The following is a 26,527-nucleotide window of genomic DNA, read 5'->3' as shown; positions in this document are numbered from 1 at the left end:
GCCGGTAAACCAGCAGACGGATCACCTGATGGTAAGCAATCACCGCCGCCTATGGACGCTTGAAACACCAGAGGAGTTACCGTTCTTTTGTGGGTTAAAAATTTAAGGGTTGTTGGGGGAATCGGGGGCATGGAATAGGAAGGATGGTAAGTGGGCCTCCGGTAACCTAACTCACGTCGGTGTACTGCTCGGTCGTGGTATCACTCCGGTCGAGCCGGCACAGCAGTGCCGAAGCATGGCGAGCACACACTTGGCTCACTCAAATACTTTTTTTTTAAGGGGGGAAAATCATCCAATGACTAACACTCTCTCTCGTCTTAAGCGAGGCGAGAGGGAGTGTCAGACTCTTACTGACTAAAAACCACCCCGTTCCTACTCCTGCTTTTGAAGCCGGAGCCCCGGTAATCCCGCTAGGTACAGTATTTTTGGCACAATTTGATAAAATATCATTTATTAAGAGTTTGTTGAGCGTGTGTGGGTCCTATGATGGATGGATGGGCAAGCGATATTGACGCAGGGAATATTATGTCTCTCATGGGACCAGAATAAACAAATTCGACATATTTTGTAATGAGATTATTTTCTATAAACTTCTGCCAGCGGTTTCGTCTGCGTTCCCGTGAAATAAAAAGTATCCTTTCACCTCAGTCAGCTCATACCCTGTCTGTATACCAAAATTCATCGAAATCCATTATTTTTTGGGGCAAGACTTATGGTAAGCCATCAGTGCCGCCCATCGACACCCACAACACCAGAGGAGTCACAGGTGCGTTGCTGGTCTTTTAAAAAGGATAACGTTCTTTTCTTGAAGGTTTGAAGGTCGTATCGGTTCGGAAATACCGCCGACGGCAGCTCAATCCACTGTTTTGATGTGCGAGGCAGAAAGCTTCCTGAGACGGTGTAAGGTGTATAAGTTATAAGCTCAGAAAATGGCACATTAAAATGTGGACAATTGGCAACATGTTTATAGTATGGGCAGCTCAAGAATGCGATGTATCTATTCCCTACGGAAGCCATCCATATCACGCATCTTTCCATATAAAAACATAGCTTAGCTGAGCCCGTTTCCACCAATGCTAAGCTATATGTACTAATAAATATGATTTGTAGTAGCCAAACGCATTCACAGCAACGTAACATAGCACATCTCTGGTGGAAAAGCACCATTATGATCTAATCTGATGCCTCTTGCTTAGCAACCTTTACATCATGAAGTTTACAAAAATTATACCACAAAAATAAATAAAAAACGTCCCTCTCTGGACATTGGTGAAAAAAGTGGGATTGAAAAACAAACACAAATTGTAACAATTAGAGAGAGAGGGGAACAAAGTTTGTTGTTTTTTTTTATAACTTTTTGATATTTATTAACGGTTGGATTCCATAATTTTTTCCTCACTCCCCCCTCCCTTGGGACACGGGAAAGTAATTAAAATTTACGAAAAATAGAATACATCTATACTAATATTATAAAGCTGAAGAGTTTGTTTGTTTGTTTGAACGCGCTAATCTTCGGAACTACTGGTCCGATTTGAATAATTCTTTTTGTGTTGAATAGTGCATTTATCGAGGAAGGTTATAAACTTTAAAACATCACGCTATGGCCAATAGGAGCCAAGCAGAGCGGGTGAAACCGCGCGGAAGTAGCTAGTATCACATATATGTACATATATATCGACTCGTATACGATAATATTCTAATTGTTTTTTACTGCGGTTGTTTTGCTAGTCAGTGGATGCAGGTGGCGGCTTGTCGTTCTACGTGGAGGACTAAGGGGGAGACCTTTGTTCAGCAGTGGACGTCTCTCGGCTGATGATGATGATGATGTTTTGTTTGTCAAGTCATTGCTATCAGGGCGCTTACTCTTGAAACAAATCTCTATGTCAATGCAATTTCAATCCAATAAAACATATGCAACGTCACGCCTTTTATCCGCGAAGGGGTAGGCAGAGGTGCACATTACGACACGTAATGCCGCTATACAATGTACACACACTTTTCACCATTTGTATTATAAGTCCCATGTAATAGGGGGTGAGCCAATTGCCATATACTAGACACAATTTCAGACTCCGTGCTACTACTGAGAAATTTTCCGAAAAAAGCCCAGTAATACTTTGCCCGACCCGGGAATCGAACCCGAGACCCCTTGTCGAGTCGCACTTGCGACCACTCGACCAACGAGGCAGTCTTAGACTTATATTTTGTCTAACTTAATGTTATTTTGAAAACATTAGCTATCCATAGCGAATATATTCTTAAACTATTTTTGTTCAACCAAAACATTTATACTGAAAAGCGTAACCTATAGAAAATTTATTAAAAACATGGCGAAAATTAAATGTTATAATAATAATAATAACACCGTGACTGATTTATTTTTATATTTTTTCCGGTATTTATAAAAACTTCTTTTTTTTAATGTATTTAGTTTTAGGGGTCCGTTTTCGAATACTTGATTATTACATTTTTAAATATTCAATCATAAAAAAAAATGTATATGTCAACGGAAAATAACAAGGTCCGTAAGTTTATCAATTTACTAGGAAGTTTATAAACTTTCGTAGGATTCTAAACGGGAGATAAATTGTAATATTTAACGTCAACATTTTCGTAAATTGATAAACTTACTGAACTCACTCGTAAAATAATAAGTAAGCAGTAACCAAACGCTACGCGCGATCTGATTGGATGACGGTCACGTGTCACTTCTCCTACCATTATATATTATATATTAAAATTAAATTTTATTATTATCATAAATGCGAAAAGTGGTGGCCCGGAGGTTTAAGACGCCCGCTTCTCATGCATGAGAGTGCAGGCTCGAAACCTACCAACGGCAAGTATCAATGTACGTTTTCTAAGTTACATGTACTTTGTTTTGTTTGTTTTTTTTTTTGAAAAACGTTGCCCTACATTAGGATTTTCTCCTGTGTCGTGGGTGCGTTTACAAACATACAAGTTCACATACACATGACACCCAGACCCGGAACAACAATTTGTGGATCACACAAAGAGTTGCTCCGTGCGGGAATCAAACCCGCTACCCGCTATTTTCTTAGATTATTTAGACAAACGGTGAAGGGAAATCATCTCCGTGTGAGAAGAGGCCTTTGGTCAGCAGTGGACACTTATAGACTGTTAATGTAATATCAGAAATAATGTACAGAACCAACTAATTCTCATTCAGTACTAACTTAAACATATTTTTAAGAGAAAATAGTTATATTATTATATTATTTTAAGTATATACATATTAAAAATATGTTGTAAGTCTCTACGTATTTGTGAGTTTGTCAGTCGTTTCGTGTAATGTTAGCAAAGCAGTCTAGTGTGTTCATAAACCACAGGTAAAATTAAAAAAAAACATTAATCTTCATCATCATCATAACTGCCTCGTTGGTCGAGTGGTAGCAAGTGCGATTGCCGAACAAGGGGTCTCGGAGACAAAGTATCGGGCAAAGTATTACTGGACTTTTTTCGGATTCGAAAATTTCGTCGGTGGTAGCACTGAGTCTGCAATTGTGTCCGGTATATGGCTATGGACTCACCCCCTATTACATGGGACTTATAACACAAATGGTGAAAAGTGGGTGTACATTGTATAGCGGCGAGCAAGAAACTCCATTGTGCTATGGATGGCTTCCTTACTATCGATACATTGCATACTCGAGCTGCGCATCTTCCTCGCACAGCTACATAGCTTAGTATCAGTGGGAAACGGTCACATAGTTTCACAGCTTAGCTATTTACATCTTCGTAGCATAGCTACATAGCACATCTCTGGTGGAAAATCACACTTACTACTTGAGCCGTTTATTTCAATGAAATCATTTCATTTGCTCACATTTCAAGGCAAGTTTTCTGTAAAATTTCTAGCTTTGAAGTAAAAAAAAACATGTTTGTAGGAAACTGATGGATTTATCATAATTTTTCTACCATAACGAATTGATTGGTTCCAATTTTTTTGCACGATTTCATTTAAATTATAGATTTTCTAAAATGTGGACGTTTACAAGTGGCTAATATTAAAAAACCTTCAAAATTTGAGAAAACGGAGGTAGGTTACATTTATTTACTAACTAGCGACCCGCCCCAGCTTCGCATGGGTGCAATGGTGATATATTACACATGTATCATACATATAAACCGTCCCCTTGAATCACTCTGTCTACTTAAAAAAACCGCATCAAAATCCGTTGCGTAGTTTTAAAGTTTTAAGCGTACAAAAGGACATAGGGACAGAGAAAGCGACTTTGTTTTATACTATGTAGCGAAGAATCACAGTTTACTCGCGAGCTTTAATGGAGAAAAGCTCTAATAGTTTCGAGTCACAGAGGGACTCTTCATCATGAGCAGCGTGGTCAACTTTTCTCCATTAATGTACGTGAGTAAACCGTGATTTTTAGTTAATTTAGTATGTCTCACGATATTTATTATAAAGATATCTAGGATTAATTTATATTTATTTATTTAATTACGAATCATCAACATCATCAATAGCGAATAACAGTCCACTGCTGGACTACGAGCCTCCTCTACATAAGAGGGTTTGTCATAATCTCCGCAGGCAGGCGGGTTGGAGATCGCAGTGTAATAAGATTTAAAACTTAATCCGATCAAATCACATTCAAAATCAAAGTCAAATCATAAATTGATCAATAAGTCACTTTACGAAAATCAAACAAAGGATATTTAAATACGTTTAATCAATAAGAGTCTGATACTATCTCTCACCTCACATAAGGGGGGAAATAAAAGAAGAAAATTACTTTTATCCTGCAGAATAACAGTTTCCTCACGATGTCTTCCATCACCGTTTGTCGGTGGTATCTAAATAATCTTAGAAAGTACATATAACTCGGAAAAAGTCACATTGGTACTCAAAGGTACTCAAAGTCAAAATTATTTATTTCAAATAGACCAGGAAGGCAATTTTGAACGTCAAAGCAAATATAATAATATTAATAACGTCTGTCTGTCGGTCAGTCCTCTAGTTGTTCTATTTGCTCGTTCCAAAGTGCAGATTCCTATGGAGAAGAACGAGCAAGAAACTCCATAGGTTACTCTTTTCCAATCAGGTTCACAATACAATACTTGGTTACATTGTTTCGATTGCTTCAACTATGTGAGAACAATGTATAATTATAGTCATGAATAAAATTATTTTAAAAGATACTAAAAAATAAATAACTTTTGCAATATTAAAAATTACATTGCTTGGCATCAAAACTGCACTTTCATGCTTGACAGGCGAGCGCTTAAATTTACCACCTACGATAGTATTTTTTACGCAAATCAGAAAATATAGTCAGCTTAAAACATAGTATTGTTGAATTTATAATCATCAAGAACCATTTAATCTATTTTAGCATAGTTCACACTTTTAACGCAGTAGCTTGCTTCATCGGTAGCTGCCTGACGTATGTATTGTTATGTTATCTAATATAGGTATAAAATATCCATGGCACAATGTTACTTTTTTTACATTTGATGGGTCGACGTTTGGCCGCTATCTCACCTGATGGTAAGTGATGATGCGGCCTACGATGGAGCACGTCTGCCCATAAGCAACCTATTCACTCGGGCTTTGAAGACACCCAGGTTATACCCATCAGGAAACACAGACTCCGGCAAGGAGTTCCACTCCCTAGCAGTTCGCACAAGGAAGCTTGAAGCGAAGCGCTTCGTGCGAGTGGGTGACTACTATGAAACGGTGACGCCTCGCCGATTGTCTTGTGGTTCGATGATGGAAAGGACTAGGGGGAATTAAGTTGTGCAATTCCCCCGCACACTCTCCGAAATGTATCCGGTAAAACATGGAAAGGCTTGTGTTCAAGACTTTTACCGTTACTAATTACCGTACTCCTCCGAAACGGCTTTACCGATTTTTACCAAAGGTAAATGCTATTCCTGGTCCCAAATCCGTTGCGTAGTTTTAAAGATTTAACCGTACAAAGGGACATAGGGACAGAGAAAGCGACTTTGTTTTATACTATGTAGTGATGATGAGTTGGTATTTTTGTTTCAGGTAAGATACACGCTAGATCAATGCTGCGCACGAAATGATAACGTCCACTGTGAGCTTAGCTTCTATTTTATTATGTAAGTAAACATATATATATGTAAATAACATACTAATATATAAGGAGTTCTAAAAGTATCTGCCACGGCTTTAATGGGAGGTAGTGTTGTGTTTGAACATTACAATAGTGAATGCAAATTGTTGATTATGAGTATTACGTTTATTGATACAGAATCTACGTATGCGTTTGTTATGAAAGAGCTATCTCTTTCACTGTCTCTGTCGCATCGTGCGTATTTGTGAACCACTTTATACAGAGTAGAGTCAATGTTTATTTAACTTCTTTATGTTATCAAATTGAATTAACTGGTACGCGGTACGAAATTTCTTCACTATTGTAATCTTCAAACACAACACTACCTCCCATTAAAGCCGTGGCAGATACTTTCAGCCCGCGTTCCTGCGGATAAAAAGTAGCCTATGTGTTCCAAATTTCGTCCCGATCCCTTCAGCCGTTTTAACGTGATTGAGTAACAAACATACATACAAAATCACAAACTTTCGCATTTATAATATTAGTAAGATACCAACATCATTTTAAGTGTAGAAGAGGCAGGCTCGACTCGACCGGAGTGATACCACGGCCTCACAGAAAACCGACGTGAAACAACGCTTGCGTTGTGTGGGTGAGGTTACTGCAGGAAAATGTGAATTAATAATTGCATAAAGCAGGAAAGAAACATTAGTATGAAACTAAAATATATTTTATTATTTAAAATCGTTATTAAAATTAAGTCTAGCAGTCCGTATCATAATAGTTTAATAGTAACTATGATTAATTTTAATTTTATTCAATATGTTTTACGCAAGGCCCCTTAGCAATACTAATAGCTCAATCATACGAGCTACTTTTTTTTGGAGGGGGGAAAATCATCCAATGACGTGTCCCGCCTTGGGCGAGGCAAGAGGGCCTTTCAGACTTTTACTGACTAAAAACCACCCCGTTCCTACCCCTACTTTTCGAGCCGGAGCCCCGGTAAACCCGCTAGATAGTCCGCAGCTCCGAAATTAAGACGTTACGCTACGACGCAAGTTAGCAAAATTAATATTTCCAATTAAAATTCTGTAACATTAAATATTTAAAAAGAAATCAAGGATTTCGTTAAACACCTGAGAACAGTTTATAATGAGAGTAATAAAATTAATTTCATTCATTTATAAATACTAGTTACCCGTTTTATGGTATAAGCCGGTAAACGAGCAGTCGGATCACCTGATGGTAAGCAATCGCCGCCGCGCATGCACACTTGAAACACCAGAGGCGTTACAAGTGCTTTGCCGGCCTTTTGGGGGTTAGGAATTTAAGGGTTGTTGAGGAATCGGGGATTAAATGATAAATGATATTTATTTTTGCAAATAGGTTACAAAGTAACTCTTTTACACGTCAATCTCTTAAATAACTAGATGAGGCCGGATTGGGAAGGTGGGTAATTGAGCCTCCGGTAACCTCACGCACACAACGAAACACAGCGCAAGCGTTATTTCACGTCGGTTTTAATTTTAATGTAGGTAATTTTAATGTAGGTTTTCCTACCTAGTTTTTAATATTGATATACCTATTACTTTTTTTTATAATAAATGCGAAAGTTTATGAGTTTGTGTGTATGTTAGTTACTCAATCACATCAAAACGGCAAAAGGGATCGGAATGAACCTTGGAACAGAGGTAGATTATGGTCTGGAATAACACTTTAGGCAACAGAGAGTAAAGTTCCCTAAGTAAAGCAGTATCCTCCGACCAGGCGGTGATCGTGTCTGGCAGCTTTCTGCCCAACTGTAGTTCGTTGGGATTGTCTATCCATGTTTATTCGCATGTACACTTCACATGTGCGATGTATGGTTTATGACATCATCCGTTGATTTGTTCGTCGATAGTCTATGTGCGACTTCTGTCATATGTCACTTGTTATGTGTCACTACAACACTATAGGCTACTTTTTATCCCACGGGAACGCGGGTGAAGCTGTTATTTATTTATTTCATTTCCACACAGGTAACATTATTATAGACTAAGCCCCACAAAACCGTTATAATGGTTTGACTGCGGGGTCGCTGAATCTCTAAGTTTCTAAATAAATATAGATATTTAAGTACAAAATTTTAGATGTTGTAACACACTTGCTTAGCTTTAACTCATGTTACTATGTTAAACATTTCTAACTTGACTGAAGGTAGTTTTACAATAGTAATGAATGTTTAAATTATGTGTTACAGGTATAATAGCGGTATCAAGCTCAACCCCGTCATCACATCATGGGGCATTACCATCACACCAGAAATACTATGGTAGCCCCATCAATGTACAGGTACATATACAAATTAATTAATTATGTCTTTTTTTGAGGGGTGAAAATCATCTATTGCCTTCTTCTGCCTTGGGTGAGGCGGGTAGGAGTGTCAGACTCTTACTGACTAAAAACCACCCTGTTGCTTCTTTGCTTTGATCTGGAGCTCCAGTAACTTGTTAAGTTGTCCGCAGCTCCAATTAATTGTCTCGTGTCTGTAAATTATCCCCAATATTCGGAGCTAATCTTAATACTCCACCTATTTCCAATTCGCAAATCGCAAATCTCTAATTTACAATCCCCAATCTCAAATATACAATTCTCAAACATCTTATCTCTGAAACTACTGACTCCTTTGTTGGCAAAAGGAGTTACAAGTTTAAAAGTACAACTTTTTTGCATTATCCCCCAAGGGGTAGGCAGAGGTGTACATTACGCCACGTAATGTCCCTATACAATGTACACACACTTTTCACCATTTGTGTTATAAGTCCCATGTAATAGGGGGTGAGCCTATTGCCGTATACTGGACACAATTCCAGATTCCGTGCTACTACTGAGAAATTATCGAAAAATCGAAAAAGTCCAGTAATACTTTGCCAAACCCGAGAATCGACCCCGAGACCCCTTGTCCGGCAGTCACACTTGTGACCACTCGACCAACGAGGCAGTCTACAAGTTAATAACAAGCAAAAAGTTTGCCGTTACGTTTGTTTGTACAAATCTTAAAGTCCTTTCCACCAGATATGTGCTATGCTACGTCGCTGTGGATGCGTTTGGCTTCCACCAATCACATTCATTGGTACACATAGCTTAGCATTAGTGGAAACGGTCTCAGATTTATATCGAAAGAAGTGTGCTATGAATGACTTCCCTATTATCGATGCTTTGCATACTTGACCTGCGCATCTTCCTCGCACAGATACATAGCTTAGTATCAGTGGAAACGCTAACATAGTTTCACAGCTTACACATAGCACATCTCTGGTGGTAAATTACCCATAAACTCTTCTAATTTTATACAACATTATTTTCTAGGCCGCAGACCAGAACAAAAATGGAGAAATTGCCTGCATATCACCCGACACCAACATATATGAAATATATCACAAGGCAGAGAAAGAAGCTAAAGGCGTAGACATGAAATGTCATTTCTATTTACACAACAAAGAAAAATCTGAATACATCGGCACTCTAGACATCAACAAGGCATTATTTGACAAACTACTCACGAAATATAAGCATTGGTTGCTCACTAAACTAGATTCAAGCAATAATGTAGTTCAAAATCAAAGAGATAAGGTTGAAAATCGTTTGATTGGAGTTGAAGGAGATGATGATATAAGCAATAATGGAGTTAAAGATGAAAGGGTTAAGGTTGATAGTCGTTTGAGTGGTGATGCTGAAGCAGCAGATAGGAAGAATGGTCATCATAACACACATCATCATAAACCACATCACAGTAAAGATAGTCATCATGTAAAAGATATTGATGATAAAAGAACTAAAAATAAACATTACATAGAATTAGACCCAAAATACAATGAGACACATAAATATTTTGAAGTATTTCTACCAAAAAATAAACATAAAGATGATCCTCGTACTATATACATCAATGTAGATGAAGAAAACAAAGAATTTTCGCTTTTTGACAACGAAAAACATAGAGAAATGAACTATAAGCCAATCAAAATTGGCTTGAGAGAACTATCTGCTATTGCTGACGTCATATTCAGTAAAGCTGAGGCTGGGAAGACTGTTTTTACAGTAAATGACGAAAATAGTCAAGATTCTGAAAAATATGAAATTAAAAATGTTGATTATGAAAGTGTTGACGAAGAAGAAGGCGGGCTAGATGATAATTCAGTTGATTTAGACTCTGCAGCCAATGATGCAGATATATCTGATCATGAAATTGATACTATAGATGATAATTACACGGAACTTAATGAAACTGACGTTGATGAACATGAAAATATTGACTACGATAATACAACGGACTATTTAGATTTAAACAATACGGAAACCAATGTATATGATGACGCAATACAAACAGAGACAGCTAATAATGATACTGAACCTTATATTGATGATAATATAGTCGAAAGTAATATAACTGAACCGTTTTCTGATTATGATGAACTACGTACCGACAATAATGAAGATTTAGACAACGAAACTCTCACACAATTTGAAGACAATCAACATATTGATAAAGCCACTATAACAGTTGATAACAATAACATATCTAATATAGAAGTACATGAAATCTCTTCTGAAGACGCAGAACAGCAAGGAAATATACTAAAAGAAGATAACAGAAGATCTGAACAAGAAGAAAACGGTTTACGAGCTCAAGAATATTATGCAGCAGTTCCAGATTGCAATGTAAGGTTTGATAATATTTGTAATAATAGACAAGTACCACTAAATCCAACTAAAATGTCTAATGTAAAGCCACATATAGACATATCACAAGCTTTGCCAAATGCTTTAGAAGTTTGTAAAAATGTCCCGTCAAATTCAAATTTTGATTCTTGTATGAGACCAAATGTAGTATCTTTACCTATTTCTAATTCTAAACCATGCAATAACGTAAATTTTGATTCTTCTATGAGACCAAATGCAGTATCTTTACCTATTTCCAATTCTAAACCATGCAATGCAATTGATTCTTCAGAAGAATTGCTATTACCAAATAATTCTCCACAATTTATACCGCAACAAAATTTGTGTACCCTACCAAATGAGCCTTGTTCCACTACATTATCAAATACTATTCATATGCCCATTCAAAGTGATAGAAATATCAAAAATGTTCCTTCAAATGTTTTAAACTATAATTCGAAGTTACCACCATATGTTCTGAATCCACAATATCAAATGCCGCTTAAGAATAATGCTAATTTTATAGATAATTCGGCTAATATTTGCAATTCATTGCCCAATTTGAATAAGTATAGAAATTATTGTCCTCCATTTCAAAATCCAGTTCAACAATCATCATCTTGTGTATCTCCAAAAGATCTTTTAACTAAACTTAATAAAAAAACTCCTCCTAATTTAGTTTCATATCCATACAGCAACAGACAAATATCACCTCTAAATTATCCTAGCACAAAGCCCAATTTCCCACCAAACTCACTATGGTACCCTCAATATAAACCATGTCTCCCTTTCAGCTATAAAGATCAAAATCCCCTGCCATCATCATCAAACATTTGTTCAAATCTACCCTTAAACAACCTTTGTATACCAAACAAAATTTTGGAACCAGCAAAGAAATATAGTCCTTACAACATTCATTTATCTCCAAACGACGATATGACTATAGATCCTACGAAATTTGGGTATATAACTGCTATGCCTTTTACTAAAGCAATTACTCCTACCAAATCTTGGGTACCGGCTTTCAAATCATCAGCTAATATGAACAAAGCACTCGATTCTTCAGAACATAATCGTCTAGATACTACTTTACCAAGCTTTCATTCATCATTTGAAGATGAGAGTCGAAATTTTGTCCATGAATCTTCTATTTCAAACACAAATTTGGATTCTTCTCTCACAGGTCCATCTTTAAATTTAAATCCTTCAACACTACTACCTAATTCTAATAATTTAAATAATGCAAATGTCTTATCCAATGAAACTTTAGAAGCTCTTATAAAGCTTTTAACTCAGTCTGGTTATTTAGTAACCGGTACAGGTTCAAAAGCTTTAGACTTAGCCACTGGCTTAACTGAAAACAAATTAACTTCACCCGCGACTTTGGACTCTACTCTCATAGGTTCAGGATTGAATTTCAATCAACCACCAGTTGAGTTAACATCAGGTCTAATATCACCAGCCAATTTAGACTCTACTCTCATTGGTTCTAAGTTGAATTTCAATCAACCACCAATTGAGTTACCATCAGGTGCTGGGTCTTCAAATGTTGTTTCTTTACCTCTAGATTCCACTCTTTTAGGTGAAAACAAATTAGTATCACCATCAACTTTAGACTCTACTCTCATAGGTTCTAAGTTGAATTTCAAACAACCACCAGTTGAGTCAACATTAGGCGCTTTAGGGTCTCCAAATGTTGTTTCTTTACCTCTAGATTCCGCTCTTTTAGGTCCAGGTTTAGATTTGTTAAGACCTTTAGATTCAACACTAATCGGTCCATATATAGATTTAAATAAATCACCAAGTAATTTTATAAAAGGTGCAGTTAATCCAAATGTATTACCGACTACGGTAAATGAAATTAATACTTTAGCTAACCTTGATTTGCATAGATTGAATGCTTTAGATTCTTCTTTAGTAGGTCCAGGTTTAAGCTTAGATACATCAGCTAAAGCATCTTCTTTAGATTCCATACCTGTTAGTCCAAATTCTGGCTTGAATGTACTCTCTAGTTCGTTTGCAAGTTCAAATGTATCACCATCAGATTTGAATAGAAACACGGAGTCAATAGCATTACCGACTTTAGATTCTACGTTATTAGGTTCAAAATTACAGTTACCAAAGTTAACACTAGATAGTTCTTTAATAGGACCTAGTTTAGAAACACTATCTTCAGCACCTATGTTTGAAAATCGTTCTCCAAATATGATAGTGGATGATAATAATGATACAGCTTATGGTAATGTACCAGAATTATTAAAAGGTACACTAGAAACAAAATTAGGAGAAGATTTAGTAGAAAAACCTGTTGAAAAGGATGTATCTAACATTATAAACGTAGATATACCTAATAGCGATGAAACAAAAGTAGATTCTCCTGGTATAGATACGGATAATGATTTCAATTCAAATATTATAGAAACAACACTAGAATCGAATGTAGATTCGGTAGAAGAATTCCCTGTAGGAGACGAATTAAATACAATAAATGTAAATTTAACTAACAATACTGAATCTCAAATAGAGAACCCAATCACAATTATAAATAATAAAGCTGTTAATGCCTCAACAGACATGTTACAAACAGAATTAGACTTAAACACCACAGTTGAAGGTGTAGAATCGCATGCTAATTTTGATATTGTAGAACCAGAGAATGAAACAAACAAGTTAGGAGGAACTGTTGTAGATTCGGGTTTAAATGAAGAAATTAAAACATTGAATAATGTAGAAAATGTAACTGGAATATCTAATATAGAAGTAAATATAGATGTACCCGTCCTTGATTCTAATAGTTCAGAAGATAACATGAAATTAGAACTAGAAGAGCATCCAATAGATGTATCAAATACACCTAAACATGAAGAAAATCCCGAAGATACTATAGTTCTGTCCACTACAAATATCAAAGATGGTGATTTACACACACAAACAGATGGAAATGATGTTACTAATAATATTGAAGAAATAAATGTTACAGAGAAATTACTAGCTGCAAATGCTCCAAACGAAGTAATAAATATCAATTCTGATACAGAAGCTACTAATCCCGCAACAGACGAACATTTAGTCCAAATAAATAATCCAGAACTAATTTATAATGTACCAGATGATACTAAAAAGGTTTTAACACAAGAATCAAGAATAGCAATCCCAAATGATGTAGCAACTGCACTCGATAGCACACTAATTGGTCCTAGTCTAGAGATGTTAAAGGAAACTCCACTTAATCTTATAGGAGGTAAAGTCGATAGTTCTTTGATAGGTCCCAGTATATTTCCGAAAATGGTTAGTACTGTACATGTTCCTGATATAAAAGGTGATAATATTTTAGACACATCTCTGATAGGTGCTAGTCTATTTAAAGGTAATACTATAGAAATGAAACCTAGATTAAATTCTGAAACAAATCTAGACAGTTCTTTAATAGGTCCTAGTTTAAATCAAGACGCAAATAATTATTTAGCTAATGACAGAGAAGGAGATAGAGTAAATCTACCAGTAGATGGAGGTAAAGCTAACAATTTAGTAGAAGATAGATTTGCAGATAATTCTTTAGTAGGTCATACTCTTCCAGTAGAAGAATATACGCCTACTATAGTAGATAATCCTTTAGAATACTTTGATGATGCAAACAAACTACAAAATGCATTGTTATCTATATTAAATTCTGCAAATACAATAGACAGTTCTCTAACAGAATCAGATTTGTTAAGCGTATCTAAAAACGCAGAAGACACTCTTAATACAAAAGAAAGTCCTGAATTCGTTTCATCTAGATTCCCACCTATAGATTCATTTTACAATTACAATACTGGTTATGACTCATCAATTAAAAATGCACCTTCACCTACAGGTATAGGGTCACCTTTTGTTTGCACAGTGCCACCAACGCCTGTATTTTCATCTACGTCTATAACACCATCTTTGTATCCTTCAAGTATACCTTATAGTAATGTATTATCTCCTTCATATCCCCCGCCTTTATATTTAAATTTCTTACCTCACACAAGAAATGAGTATCCTCCCCTATATTTACCAGCTCCTAAACCTTTTAAAACTTCCATAGTATCTGATCAAAATATCCCAAATTCATCTTTACCACCATCTATGTATTCTTACCCTGTACTAACTGGTAATACATTACCTAGTGCTTCAGAATCTAAGTCTTTTGCACCTATACCTGCAATTCCTAATTCTAGACCAGTTTCAATATCTACAACTGCACAAAACATACCAAATTCATTCCTACTGAAATCATTACCACCATCTTTATATTTAAACCCTATATTAACTGGTAACGCATTCCCTAGTACTTCAGAATCTAAGTCTTTTATACCTATACCTGCAATTCCTAATTCTAGACCAGTTTCAATACCTATAACTTCGCCATCATCATCCTCATTAGTTAAACCATATCAAACTTTAACATTACCATCCCAACCATTATTAAAAGATAATTCGTTTACTGTCTTTAAGCCTTATTCAAATTATTTATTGCCATCTATCTCTGTAGCACCTAAATTGCCAGAGGTCTTTATAAATTCACTTCCCACGAAATCTTCTTCAACGTATCTTACAAACCCGTTTATAGTTAATAGTAAAGTATTATCATCAGTACCGAATATATGTCCAATGTTATCTAACTCTATATCTTCATTAGCACCATCTTCAGCAATTTCTAGCCCTGTCTCTCCATTAAATTTACAAACGTTAACTTCATCAAATTTATTAAATATCTCTCCATCTTTGTTACAAGACCAACCGATACAATTTCTACCACAAAGTCTTTCTTTGCTTCCAAGTATACAATCTATAACATTACCTTATTCACCAAACACGCCATATTTATTAAAATCAACTACTGATTATCAAAAACCTCTTTATACTTCAATTATAAATTCTTTGCCAAGAGCTGATTGCATAAAATTACCAAGAGAATTAAACACACAACTTCCTTTACCTATATCTAAAGCTCCCATTTGTTTTAACACACTAATAGACTCGCCTGTAAACAAATGGGCGATACCATCATCTGTAACTCCTGCACAAAACATAGCTACTCCTTTTTCATCAACACCAATAGCAATGACACCAGAATTTTCCAAAATATCAACACAAATTCCAGAATATAAACCATATTTCCAGATTTCGTCCGTTCCAATAAATACTCCATTATCAGAATGGAAATGCTTCACTCCAAATGAATATATACCTAAACTGTTAAAATCTAAAGTTTCATTTCCATATTTGAAACCAGAATCTCAAATAATTGATAAAGAAAAAGAGTCTCTATTGTTCAATGAAATAATGTCTCTTTTAGAACAACCTAAATCTGAAATGTCAAGAGATGCACATGTTACTAGTACTTTACCTCCTAACACAGCTACTGTATCATCTACATCTATTCTAAACTCTATTCCAATGCCAATAGAGTTTAAAATACAATCAACTCCACCTTTAACTAGTATGAACCAAATTAAACCTTTGAGTACTAATTCAATAAAATATATTGAAAATCTAAATATGCCATCGTATTTTGAACCTAAAGGAATACTAGATATAAAACATAGAATGCCAAATCTTCTAATGAAAGAAACTGACAATAATTTTATAATAGACAAAGAAACTATAAATGAGATAGAAAGTCTTTTAGAAAGAGACAAACAATCACGTTCTATACCTCAGTTTGATGCAAATGTTATATCTGAACTGAAAGAACCAATGTATAGTGTAATACAAGGTGATTTTGAACCGTGTGTCAGTGAAGATAGAACTCTAATTTCAATGGCAAGCCCAGTGGCTTTAGCTAGACCAATATTAGGAGTTAACAACCTAAATCCTCCTTATACAATGTATAATTTACCTACAGTCGATTTTAAACCATATACTACTGATGATAAAGCTCCAATTTGGATGTCAAGCTTAGCGCCTTATGCTAGACCAAGTATAGGAGTTAATAATTTGAAGTCTCCTAATCCAATATACAGTTTAACGCCAAGCAAATATGAGCCTTATACTGTCTACGATAAAACTCAAACTCCTATAGCAAGCCCGGTATCTTTTGCTAGACCAAAAGTAAACAGTTTTATAACTCCATTTGCTATTCAAAATACACCCTTAACATCAGCACCTCATTCAAGCGAATATAGTCCTTATACACCAGTGATAGAGACTAGACTCGCTTCTTTGACTCCATCAACAGAATCCACACCAGTTCCTTTGTCAGATATGTCTTCAGTTACTAATGAATATTTGTCTTTACATAAGAATTTAGAGAACTTGCGACCACAATCTTTAATATTACCAAATTCTCAATTAACTCCATTAAATCTAATCAAGATTGAGAATAAACCTATTAATGAAAATACACTTCCAAAAACTGACAGTTTTAACTGGTCAGAAATAGATTTGAAGGATTTTGAACATTATGTAGAGGAGACAGAGACTAATATAGCTAAAACAGATGTTGATAAGGCTATGGATGAGAATGATTTAAAGGATTTTGGACCTTATGAAGAGGATACAGAGACTAGTATAGCTAAAACAGACGTTTATAACGCTGAGGACAATAGATTAGTATACAGTAATGATTTGTTTGACAAAAACCATGAAGAACCATTTATTTCAGAGACACAAGAACTTAATTACATACAGGAGGAAAAGGATTTGCTGCCTTATGCCTCTCCTAATAGAGATGCTTTTGTAAAAACTATCTCTCCATCACTGAGAGCAAATCTTCCACAAAATACATTTAAGAGCTTACCTATTGAAACTGTTCCATCTCGTCTGAAATATGCCACACCAATTTCAACCTTACCTTCACAGATATTGAAACCCTTATCGCTTACACCTTACAAATCAACATTAGACAAAGTCAATCCATTTAAATTGTCACCAATTTGTGAAAATGTAATATCTCCTTTATCTACACCGTCATCAATGAAATATACTCCTAGTATATCAATGAAACCTTTACAAAATATACCCATTTCTGCTTACCCAACTGTTCCTACATCTACATTTTCACCACCAAACATAGCTTCATTACCTACTGGATCATTTCAATCATCTCTATTAACTCCTATGCCTAAATCATTTTTAAAATCATCAGTGCCTTTAACTAATTCATTACCAAACAATCTTCAATACTTAACATCTACAAAACCATGTCAACCTATACCCATAACTGTGACTCCTACTCCATCATCGGAGTTTAAACCATATTTCCCAGTAAATAAAGTCTCATATCCTTCAGCTAGTGTAACTCCATCATCAGCTCCAAATATCTTAGACGTCACACCATTAATACCTTTATCACAAGTAAAAGAACAACCATGCCTTCCATTTGAATCTAAACCATATTCTCCAGTAAATAAAGTCTCAAATCCTTTGCCTAGTGTATCTCCATGTACTGTTTTATCTTTACCATGTGATAATACTGTTGCTTCTTCTTACAAAAGTCCGTTTAAAACACTTTCGTCTTCTCCTATGGTTTATAGTACTCCAAAATTGACTCCTTTACCTTGTACTACACCTGTAACTATTCCAGGTTCTATAACAGATTATTCTACATACACACCGAGTTATCCAACTAAAACTTTACCTATACCACCTTTGACATCAAATGTTACGCCATTGGAAAATAAACCTTCTTTACCATCATTTAAGTCTTCTTTTAAATCACAGATGCCTTTAAAACCTGTCTACAGTTCCATTACACCAACATTATCATCACCTGTTATGCAAATTTTAGATCTACCATCTAATCCTTACCTACCATTTTCTAAATCAACACCAATATGTGAAAATATTCCATCATTACTACCATCTGTAAGTTCAACACCATATACTAAGCCACCTATAACCAGTTATATTCCAAATGTAAGTCCAGATTTCAATAAAAATCTAGAAATGTTAAGTCCAAAAGAATATCAACCTTTTGCCACTGGATATACAGTTAAAAATCCTGTGTCAGGCATAAAAAATCCTTTCATCTCTTCTTCTGTTTCTCCTATAGAAAAGTCGCCTCTATTACCACTGTCAAATTGTTTAAATTCCTTTAAACTAAAAGAACATCAGCCTTATGCTACTGGATATACAGTTCAAAATCCTTTGTCAGGAATAAAAAATCCTTTCATCACTTCTTCTGTCTCTCCCATAGAAATGTCGCCTCTATTACCACTATCAAATGGTTTAAATTCCTTCACACCATACACTTCTACAGTCCAAATCCCATCTTTAATATCACCACACCCATCTTCATATACTCCTAAATTACCATGCACAACTGAAACACCAGTTCCAATTAAACCAATTTTATTACCAACGAAAAATTATATAGCTCAAAATCTTCCATTTGTATCAAACATACCATGTTTAAGACCATTATTACCTAAAACTGAATCTTCTATTTCTTCTCCATGTATAAACGTAATGCCTTCAAAACCATTAAGTTTAGGTTCAGGAAATATTCAACCTATTGAAGTCCCATCATCATTTTTTAAGCTACCACCATTATCGTCATATAATTTAATAAAAGCACCATCTATAAAGCCATGTCTATCACCTTGTATACCAATAAATCCATTGGCCAACGCTCCAATAAATTCACCAGTATCTACTATAGTTCCTAAACCATATATGCCAACATTTGAACCCACTATTTCACCAAACTCACCTTGTACATCTATTAATATACCAGCGTATTTAACATCAAATACTCCAATAAATTCACTAGTATCCACTATAGTTCCTAAATTATACACGCCAATATTGGAACCAACTGTTCCACCAAATTATGTACCTTGTACATCTGTTAATATACCAACGTATTCACCAACCTATACTCCAATAAATCTATCACCAACTTCTAACCCAGTAACGATATCTACTATAACGCCCAAAGCGTTTATGCCAACATTTGAACCAACTGTTTCATCAAATCAATATCTCCCAACTACCATACCAGCATATTCACCAAACAAACCTTTGACCAATACTTCAAGAAATATTTCACCATCATCGTATCCGTTACCAATATCTACTACAGTTTCTAAACCATATACACCAATATTTGAACCATTTATTTCACCAAATCACTATCCCTCACCTTGTATATCTATTAATTTACCAGAATATTCCCCAACAAATATTTTAGCCAATATTCCAACAGATACTAAGCCAATCTCACCAGAACCAATACCAGTATCTACGTCAGCTCCGAAATTATACACACCAAGATTTGAACCTACTATTTTACCAAATCACATACCTTGTACATCTATGAATATACCAGCATATTCACCAACAAATCCTTTGGTTAATACTCCCAATACTTCAATAAATATTTCACCAACTTCTTACTTATTACCAATATCTGCTACAGTTCCTAGACCATATAAGCCAACATTTGGACCCATTATTCCACCAAATCACCTACCTCCACCTAATCAATATCTGCCACCTTGTATACCTATTAATATACCAGCATATTCACCAACAAATCCGTTAACCAATTCTCCAATAAATATTTCACCAACATTGCCGATATCCACTACAGCTCCTAAACCATCTATACCAACATTTGAACCAACTGTTCCACCAAACCAATATGTCCCAACTACCATACCAGTGTATACACCATCCACTCCTTTAGCTACTCCAATAAATATTTTACCAACATCTTACCCAGTTCCTAAACCTTCCAAGCCAACATTTGGCCCAATTATTCCTTTAAGTCAGCCTTGTATACCTATTAATTTACCAGCTTATTCCCCAATCACTCCTTTAGCCAATGCTCCAATAAATGTTTTACCAACATCTTACCCAGTTCCTAAACTTTCCACGCCAATATTTGAACCAATTGTAGCACCAAATCTGTATCACTCACCTTGTTCATCTGTTAATATACCAGCTTATTCTCCAACCAAACCTTTACCCAATCGTCCAACAAATATTTCACCAGGTTTTAACCCAGTACCGATGTCTACTACAGCTCCTAAGCCATGTACAGCAACATTTGAACCAATTGTTTCACCAAATTACCTACCTTGTACACCTTTTAATATACCAGCGTATTCACAAAACAAAACTTTAGTTAATCGTCCAATAAATATTTTACCATCATCTAACCTAGTACCAGTATCCAATACAGTTCCTAAATCATTTGAACCAACACTTCCACCAAAGCAATATCAACCACCTTGTTTACCTATTAATTTACCAGCGTATACACCAACTAATCCTCTAGCCAATCGTCCAATAATTAATTCACCAACATCTTACGCAGTACCAATGTCTACAACACCATATACACCAACATTTGAACCAAGTATTCCACCAATTCAATATCAACCACCTTGCATACCAATAAATATGCCAGGCTATACACCAACCTTACCAGTATCTGCTACAGCTTCTAAACCTTACACACCAATATTGGAACCAATTACACAAATACAGACATTACCTTCCATCATTTCTCCTCTTAATACAAAGCCAACACATACACATCCACATATATTACAATCTCCAATTATTTCTTCAACTCCAAATATATGTTCAGAAACTATGAAGCCATCTACTGTGTCTACACAGTCATATTCACCATTTATATCTTTATTATCTAATTTAATGTCTCCGTTAGCAGACAAATCTTTTATATGCAGTCAGCCAACACAATTGCCTATGGAAAATCTACCATGCAAAACTACACCACCATCACCTATATGTATACCATCTTACAAATCACCATGTATGCAAGAAATTGTCACACCATTCCCCACTATATACCAACCTTTAAGTCCCGTTTCGTCTGGTGCTAAATCACCAATATCATCTCCAAGTTATTACCAGCTATTATCCCCTATTTTATCTAGACCTAAATCCCCAGTAACACCTATATGTCTTCCACAATCACCATTTTATACTCCGCTATCAGATTTACCTTTAAACACAGCATACAATTTACCAACTCCAAAACCTATCCAAAAACCTCATTTTTTCTTAAAAGCACAAAATTATAAAGACCTAACTCAGATTCCCACTCCATATATCACAAGCTATTCTCAACCTTGTCCACAAACAAATAAGGTACTAAATCCAACATCACCAGTTGAATTTTTAATACCTGAATCTAGGATAAAAGAAAATAAAGATTTTGCTAGCCTAGGAGATTTAAATAATCTTCCTAATTCACTAGATGGTTATATACCATATAACGTAGAAGAAGAAAAAGATATAAAACCAGAAGACAAAGAATTTGACAATGAAAATCTTTATACAAAAGAAGAAAGCTTATTCGATACCACAACTGAAGTATTTGATCATAAAATGAATAAAGAACTTTTAGAAGATAACATACATTACATAAATGAAGACAGACCAGCTTACGACACAAAATATTTAATAGATAATCACTACATACAAGAAGTACCAATAAATACACTACGAAATGAAGATAAAATAGACACTATAGACTTCACAAACAGAAAAATGGAATACAACAATCGTATACCTAAAAAAGAAAATAACACAGAATTTGCTCAAGAACCACTCTACAAAACAGATGAACTAACTCCCGAAATAACTAATAAAAATCCTTACATAGTTAACAAAAACGATTACTATACAAATCAATTTAATAGACCTAGTACTATAAATTTGGAACCTAACCCTACCCTAAATCTAGATAATTTACTTCTCCAACCATCTAACAACTTTGATTATAAAGAAATGCCTAATATTAAATATTCTGGTTACAAAAGTTACCAAACGCCTTTGACAAATCCAAACAATATACCTCCTTTAATTTGTAATCCATGTATACCGACATATCGAAGTATGGATTCAAAATTAGGACTTGATTTCAACCCTACAAATATATACACACCTACTGGAAATATTTTAACTCAACCTGAATTCAACTTTAACACTATAAACTTGGGTCCAAAATCCCTTGATTTAACACGCCCAGAAACAAACTTTAATAATTTTAATCTAAGTCCAAAATCATTTGATTTAAGACAAAATATTTTAAATCAACCAGACATATGCCTTAATAATGTCGATTTAAGTCCAATTTCCAATGATCTTACAACTGATACCAAATTAAGACAAGATGGTTTAAATCAACCTGAAATATGCCTTAATACTGTTGATTTAAGTCCAATTTGCAATGAACTTACACCTGATACAAAAGCTATAAAAGATAGCTTAGTAAAATACATAAAAGAAAATGATATAACAAAACAAAACAATGAAATAACTATACCTATAGGTAACATAATAATTCTAGATACGAAACCTTTAATCGATAATATAGAAGACTTCAAAGATAGAGGTTTAGATTTGAAAATGTGGAAATCAAATGTTAAAATAGTGAATGCTGAAATCAAACTCAAATGTAAAGATGTTACTTTCAATAATTTTATGCCAATATTGACTAAAGACAGTGTTGTTGATTATGCTGATGTAATTAAAAGATATATTGAAGATAAGTATGGGAATTGTATCGTGATGGATCAACCGTACAGTCAAGAGAATAGGCATGCAGTGTTGAATCATTTTGAGCCTCATGCTGTGGGTACTGAGTTTAATTTGCTCTGGCCTAGTCAGCGTTGGTAGAGTTGAAAATTTAAAAGGTACTAAGTATCTTTTGTCGGTGGTTTTGCTAGCGTTCTCGTGTTTCCTGTTCCAAATTTTGTTTCGATCCGCTTCGTTACAAGCTTTCTTGTGCGAACTGCTAGGGAGTGGAATTCTTTGCCAGAGTCTGTGTTTCCTGATGGGTATAACCTGGGTGTCTTCAAAGCCCGAGTGAATAGGTTGCTTATGGGCAGACGTGCTCCATCGTAGGCCGCATCATCACTTACCATCAGGCGAGATAGCGGCAAAACGTCGACCCATCAAATGTAAAAAGAAAAATCCCTTCAACCGTTTTAACATTATTGAGTAAGAAACACATACACAAACTCATAAACTTTCGTATTTATTTCAAACTAGCTTCTGTCAATGGCTTCGCCCGCGTTTCCGTGGGATCAAAAGTATCCTATGTGTTATTCCAGACTATAATCTACCATAATATTAACAGTCACCCGTGTCCCCCATGGGGGTAGGCAGAGACAATGGAACGCCAATTGCTACAAATCTTACACACCTCTTTCGCTTCATCAACAGTCATCAGTCTTTTCATGCATGCTCGTCGGTTAAGGGTACTTTTAATTTGGTCCTTCTTTAATATATCGCCAGTCTGGTCTCTTTATATTATGTAGGGATAAAATAGTATGTTATAATAATTTAATAGTGTGTATTCTGTCGTTTTGTAGATATTAAAAAATATATGGATGTTAATTTTAAGTGTTTTGTGATCAGCAGTATATTGTAAAAATATCTGTCTAATATTTTTATTGGTATAAGCCGGTAAACGAGCAGACGGATCACCTGATGGTAAACAATCACCGCCGCCCATGGACACTCAAAACATTAGAGGCGTTATAAGTGGGTTACCGGCCTTTTGGGTGTTAGGAATTTAAGGATCGTTGGGGAATCAGGGATTGGGTAATTGGGCGTCCGAAAACCTAACTCACGAAACGCAAGCGGTATTTCACGTCGGTTTTCTGCTCGGCCGTGGTAGCACTCCGGTCAAGCCGAAACATGCCTCTCCCACACTTTTGGCGCCTATCGATTCGTGGCTGAATTGAGCATGCTTCGTGCTTAAAATTTGCATATGAACCAGTACCTTTAAGGTAAAAGTCCACAGACCCGCATCGTACGCATCGCACGCATCGAACGGCATCAAACGGATTGATTGCGTCCACTATATCGGCAGCATTCGGACGCGAGTATCAGCAATCGGATTACCTAACTTTCACTCGAATTTTTGGCATCGGCATTCCGTATGACGTCATCAGTAAGCATCGCATGTACGCATTGCCGATGATACGGTTCGTACGATGCGGATCAGTGGACGCAGTTGTATGAGTTTCTATACAAGACAAACTAAAAACCGTTGCGTGCGATGCGTACGATGCGGGCCAGTGGACACATACCTTTAGATACAAATTAGACAGATGTTTTTGAAATAATATTGTATTTATTTATGATTATTTATAATATAAGACTGAATGAATAATAATTAAAATGTGATATGAATGTATCTTTTGTGGTTTTATTTTAAAACTAACTACTGTACTTATTTTTTATTTTAAAACACAAAACGAATTCTTCAAATCGGACCAGTAGTTCCGAAGTTTAACGCGTTCAAATCAAGATATATATCTATATGGGTATATCTATACCCAATGGGAGTAACACCCAAATTTCATCTGTTTCGTATCCCATGTAATGTTTGATTACTAAACTATTACTTTATTTTTTATCGTATAAGCCGGTAAACCAGCAGACGGATCACCTGGTGGTAAGCAATCGCCGCCGCCCATGGACACTTGAAACACCAGAGGCGTTACAAGTGCATTGCTGGCCTTTTAGAAGTTATTAATTTAAGGATTGGAAAGATTGAGAATTAGAGTATTTGGGCCTCCGCTAAAATCACTCACACAACGCAAACCTTATTTCACGTCGGTGTACAGCTCGGCCGTGGTATCACTCCGGTCGAGCCGACACAGCAGTGCCGAAGCATAGCTCTCCCACACTTAAATAATCTGCACCAGCTACCTTTTGAATTCACAGTCAAAGTATCTAAAGTTTTCTGTTTAATATTATGTATAACTTGACTTTTGTGTCCCAAAGTTCTGCCTTTTGTTTAATAATGAAGGTTTAAATAAATTATTAGATCTTAATGCTGAACTTAAGGCTTCCATCTTTGAGAGCAGCAATTATTAAGTTGCTACCATGTCTCTTTCCGCGAGTGTTGTATACCCGGCTACATATATGACAGATAGATAGGATAGAGGGGGCAAAGTTTTAGGTTGCTTTTCCACTAGAAATGTGCTATGTGGAGCTGCGGACTACCTAGCGGGTTTACCGTGGCTCCGGCTCAAAGCAGGAGTAGGAACGGGGTGGTTTTTCGTTAGTAAGAGTCTGACACTCCCTCTCGCCTCGCTCAAGGCGAGAGAAGTCATTAGATGATTTTTCCCCTCAAAAAAAAAAGCTATGCTATGAAGATGTAATAGTTAAGTTGTGAAACTATGTGGCCGTTTCCACTGATTCTAAGCTATGTAGCTGTGCGAGGATCCACAGCTCGATTATGCGATGTATTGATAGTAAAGAAGCTATGCATAGCACGTATCTTTTCATATAAAAAAACATAGCTTAACTTGAGTCCGTTTCCACCAATGCTAAGCTATGTGTACCAATGAATAAGTAAAGATACAAAAGTAGGTAGTATTTGGTCACTTCGTTCCCCTATAAAACGGATTTGTGAAAAACTTAGTGATTCTTTGAGGCGGTGCTTAAATCCTTTGGTTTTGCTGTTTTGTTTCAGGAAAGGGTTAAAAATAGTAAGTATGTTACAAGTGCTTGAGTGTAAAGTTTTACAACCGTTTTAGGTGTTAAAAATATTCAGCTAATCCGCATCGAACAAGAAAATTATCTCGCAAATCGGTCCATAAATACATACATAGAAAAAGAAACATACCAGTCTCCTCCTTTTTGGGAAGTCGGTTAAAAAATGTGTATTTTCCACATGTCTCCGTTGAGTATGTTTTTTTTTTTTGGTTCATAAAAATGTTGTCCCACTCTAGAATTTTCTTGTGTCGTGGGTGCGTTTATAAACGTTCAGACTCAGAACAACAATTTGTGAATCACAC

The 26,527-nt window shown here is 35.6% G+C and overlaps 2 protein-coding genes and 1 long non-coding RNA gene across 6 annotated transcripts in view; 1 reads left to right on the top strand and 2 right to left on the bottom strand.

Moving 5' to 3' along the window:
• LOC126911860 (uncharacterized) overlaps positions 1-5,697 on the bottom strand; it is a 91,776-nt gene extending 86,079 nt beyond the window's left edge. Inside the window, exon 1 of the long non-coding RNA XR_007706342.1 lies at positions 5,576-5,697. This is a non-coding gene — a long non-coding RNA (uncharacterized LOC126911860). The remainder of the gene's footprint in view (positions 1-5,575) is intronic.
• The window catches only part of LOC118280932 (igLON family member 5-like), a 251,111-nt gene that overhangs the window by 214,696 nt on the left and 9,888 nt on the right, over positions 1-26,527 (bottom strand). The gene's annotated exons all lie outside the window — the stretch shown is intronic.
• Positions 3,281-26,527, top strand: part of LOC118280861 (mucin-17-like) — a 35,145-nt gene continuing 11,898 nt past the window's right edge. The window contains exons 1-4 of one of the 2 annotated variants that reach the window (XM_050700661.1): positions 3,281-3,350; positions 6,032-6,105; positions 8,299-8,390; positions 9,408-23,590. In XM_050700661.1, the coding sequence (XP_050556618.1) occupies positions 6,066-6,105; positions 8,299-8,390; positions 9,408-23,387 (14,112 nt within the window). In that variant the 5' untranslated portion in view covers positions 3,281-3,350; positions 6,032-6,065 and the 3' untranslated portion in view covers positions 23,388-23,590. Of the gene's footprint in view, positions 3,351-3,980; positions 4,061-6,031; positions 6,106-8,298; positions 8,391-9,407; positions 23,591-26,527 lie in introns of those variants that run through there. The other variant, XR_007706296.1, reaches the window with a different exon arrangement.

The sequence above is a fragment of the Spodoptera frugiperda genome, chromosome 19 (assembly GCF_023101765.2).
Source record: "Spodoptera frugiperda isolate SF20-4 chromosome 19, AGI-APGP_CSIRO_Sfru_2.0, whole genome shotgun sequence".
NCBI classification, from domain to species: Eukaryota; Metazoa; Arthropoda; class Insecta; order Lepidoptera; family Noctuidae; genus Spodoptera; species Spodoptera frugiperda.
The sequence above is the reverse complement of the archived record's forward strand: the minus strand, read 5'-3'. Positions and strand labels throughout refer to the sequence as shown.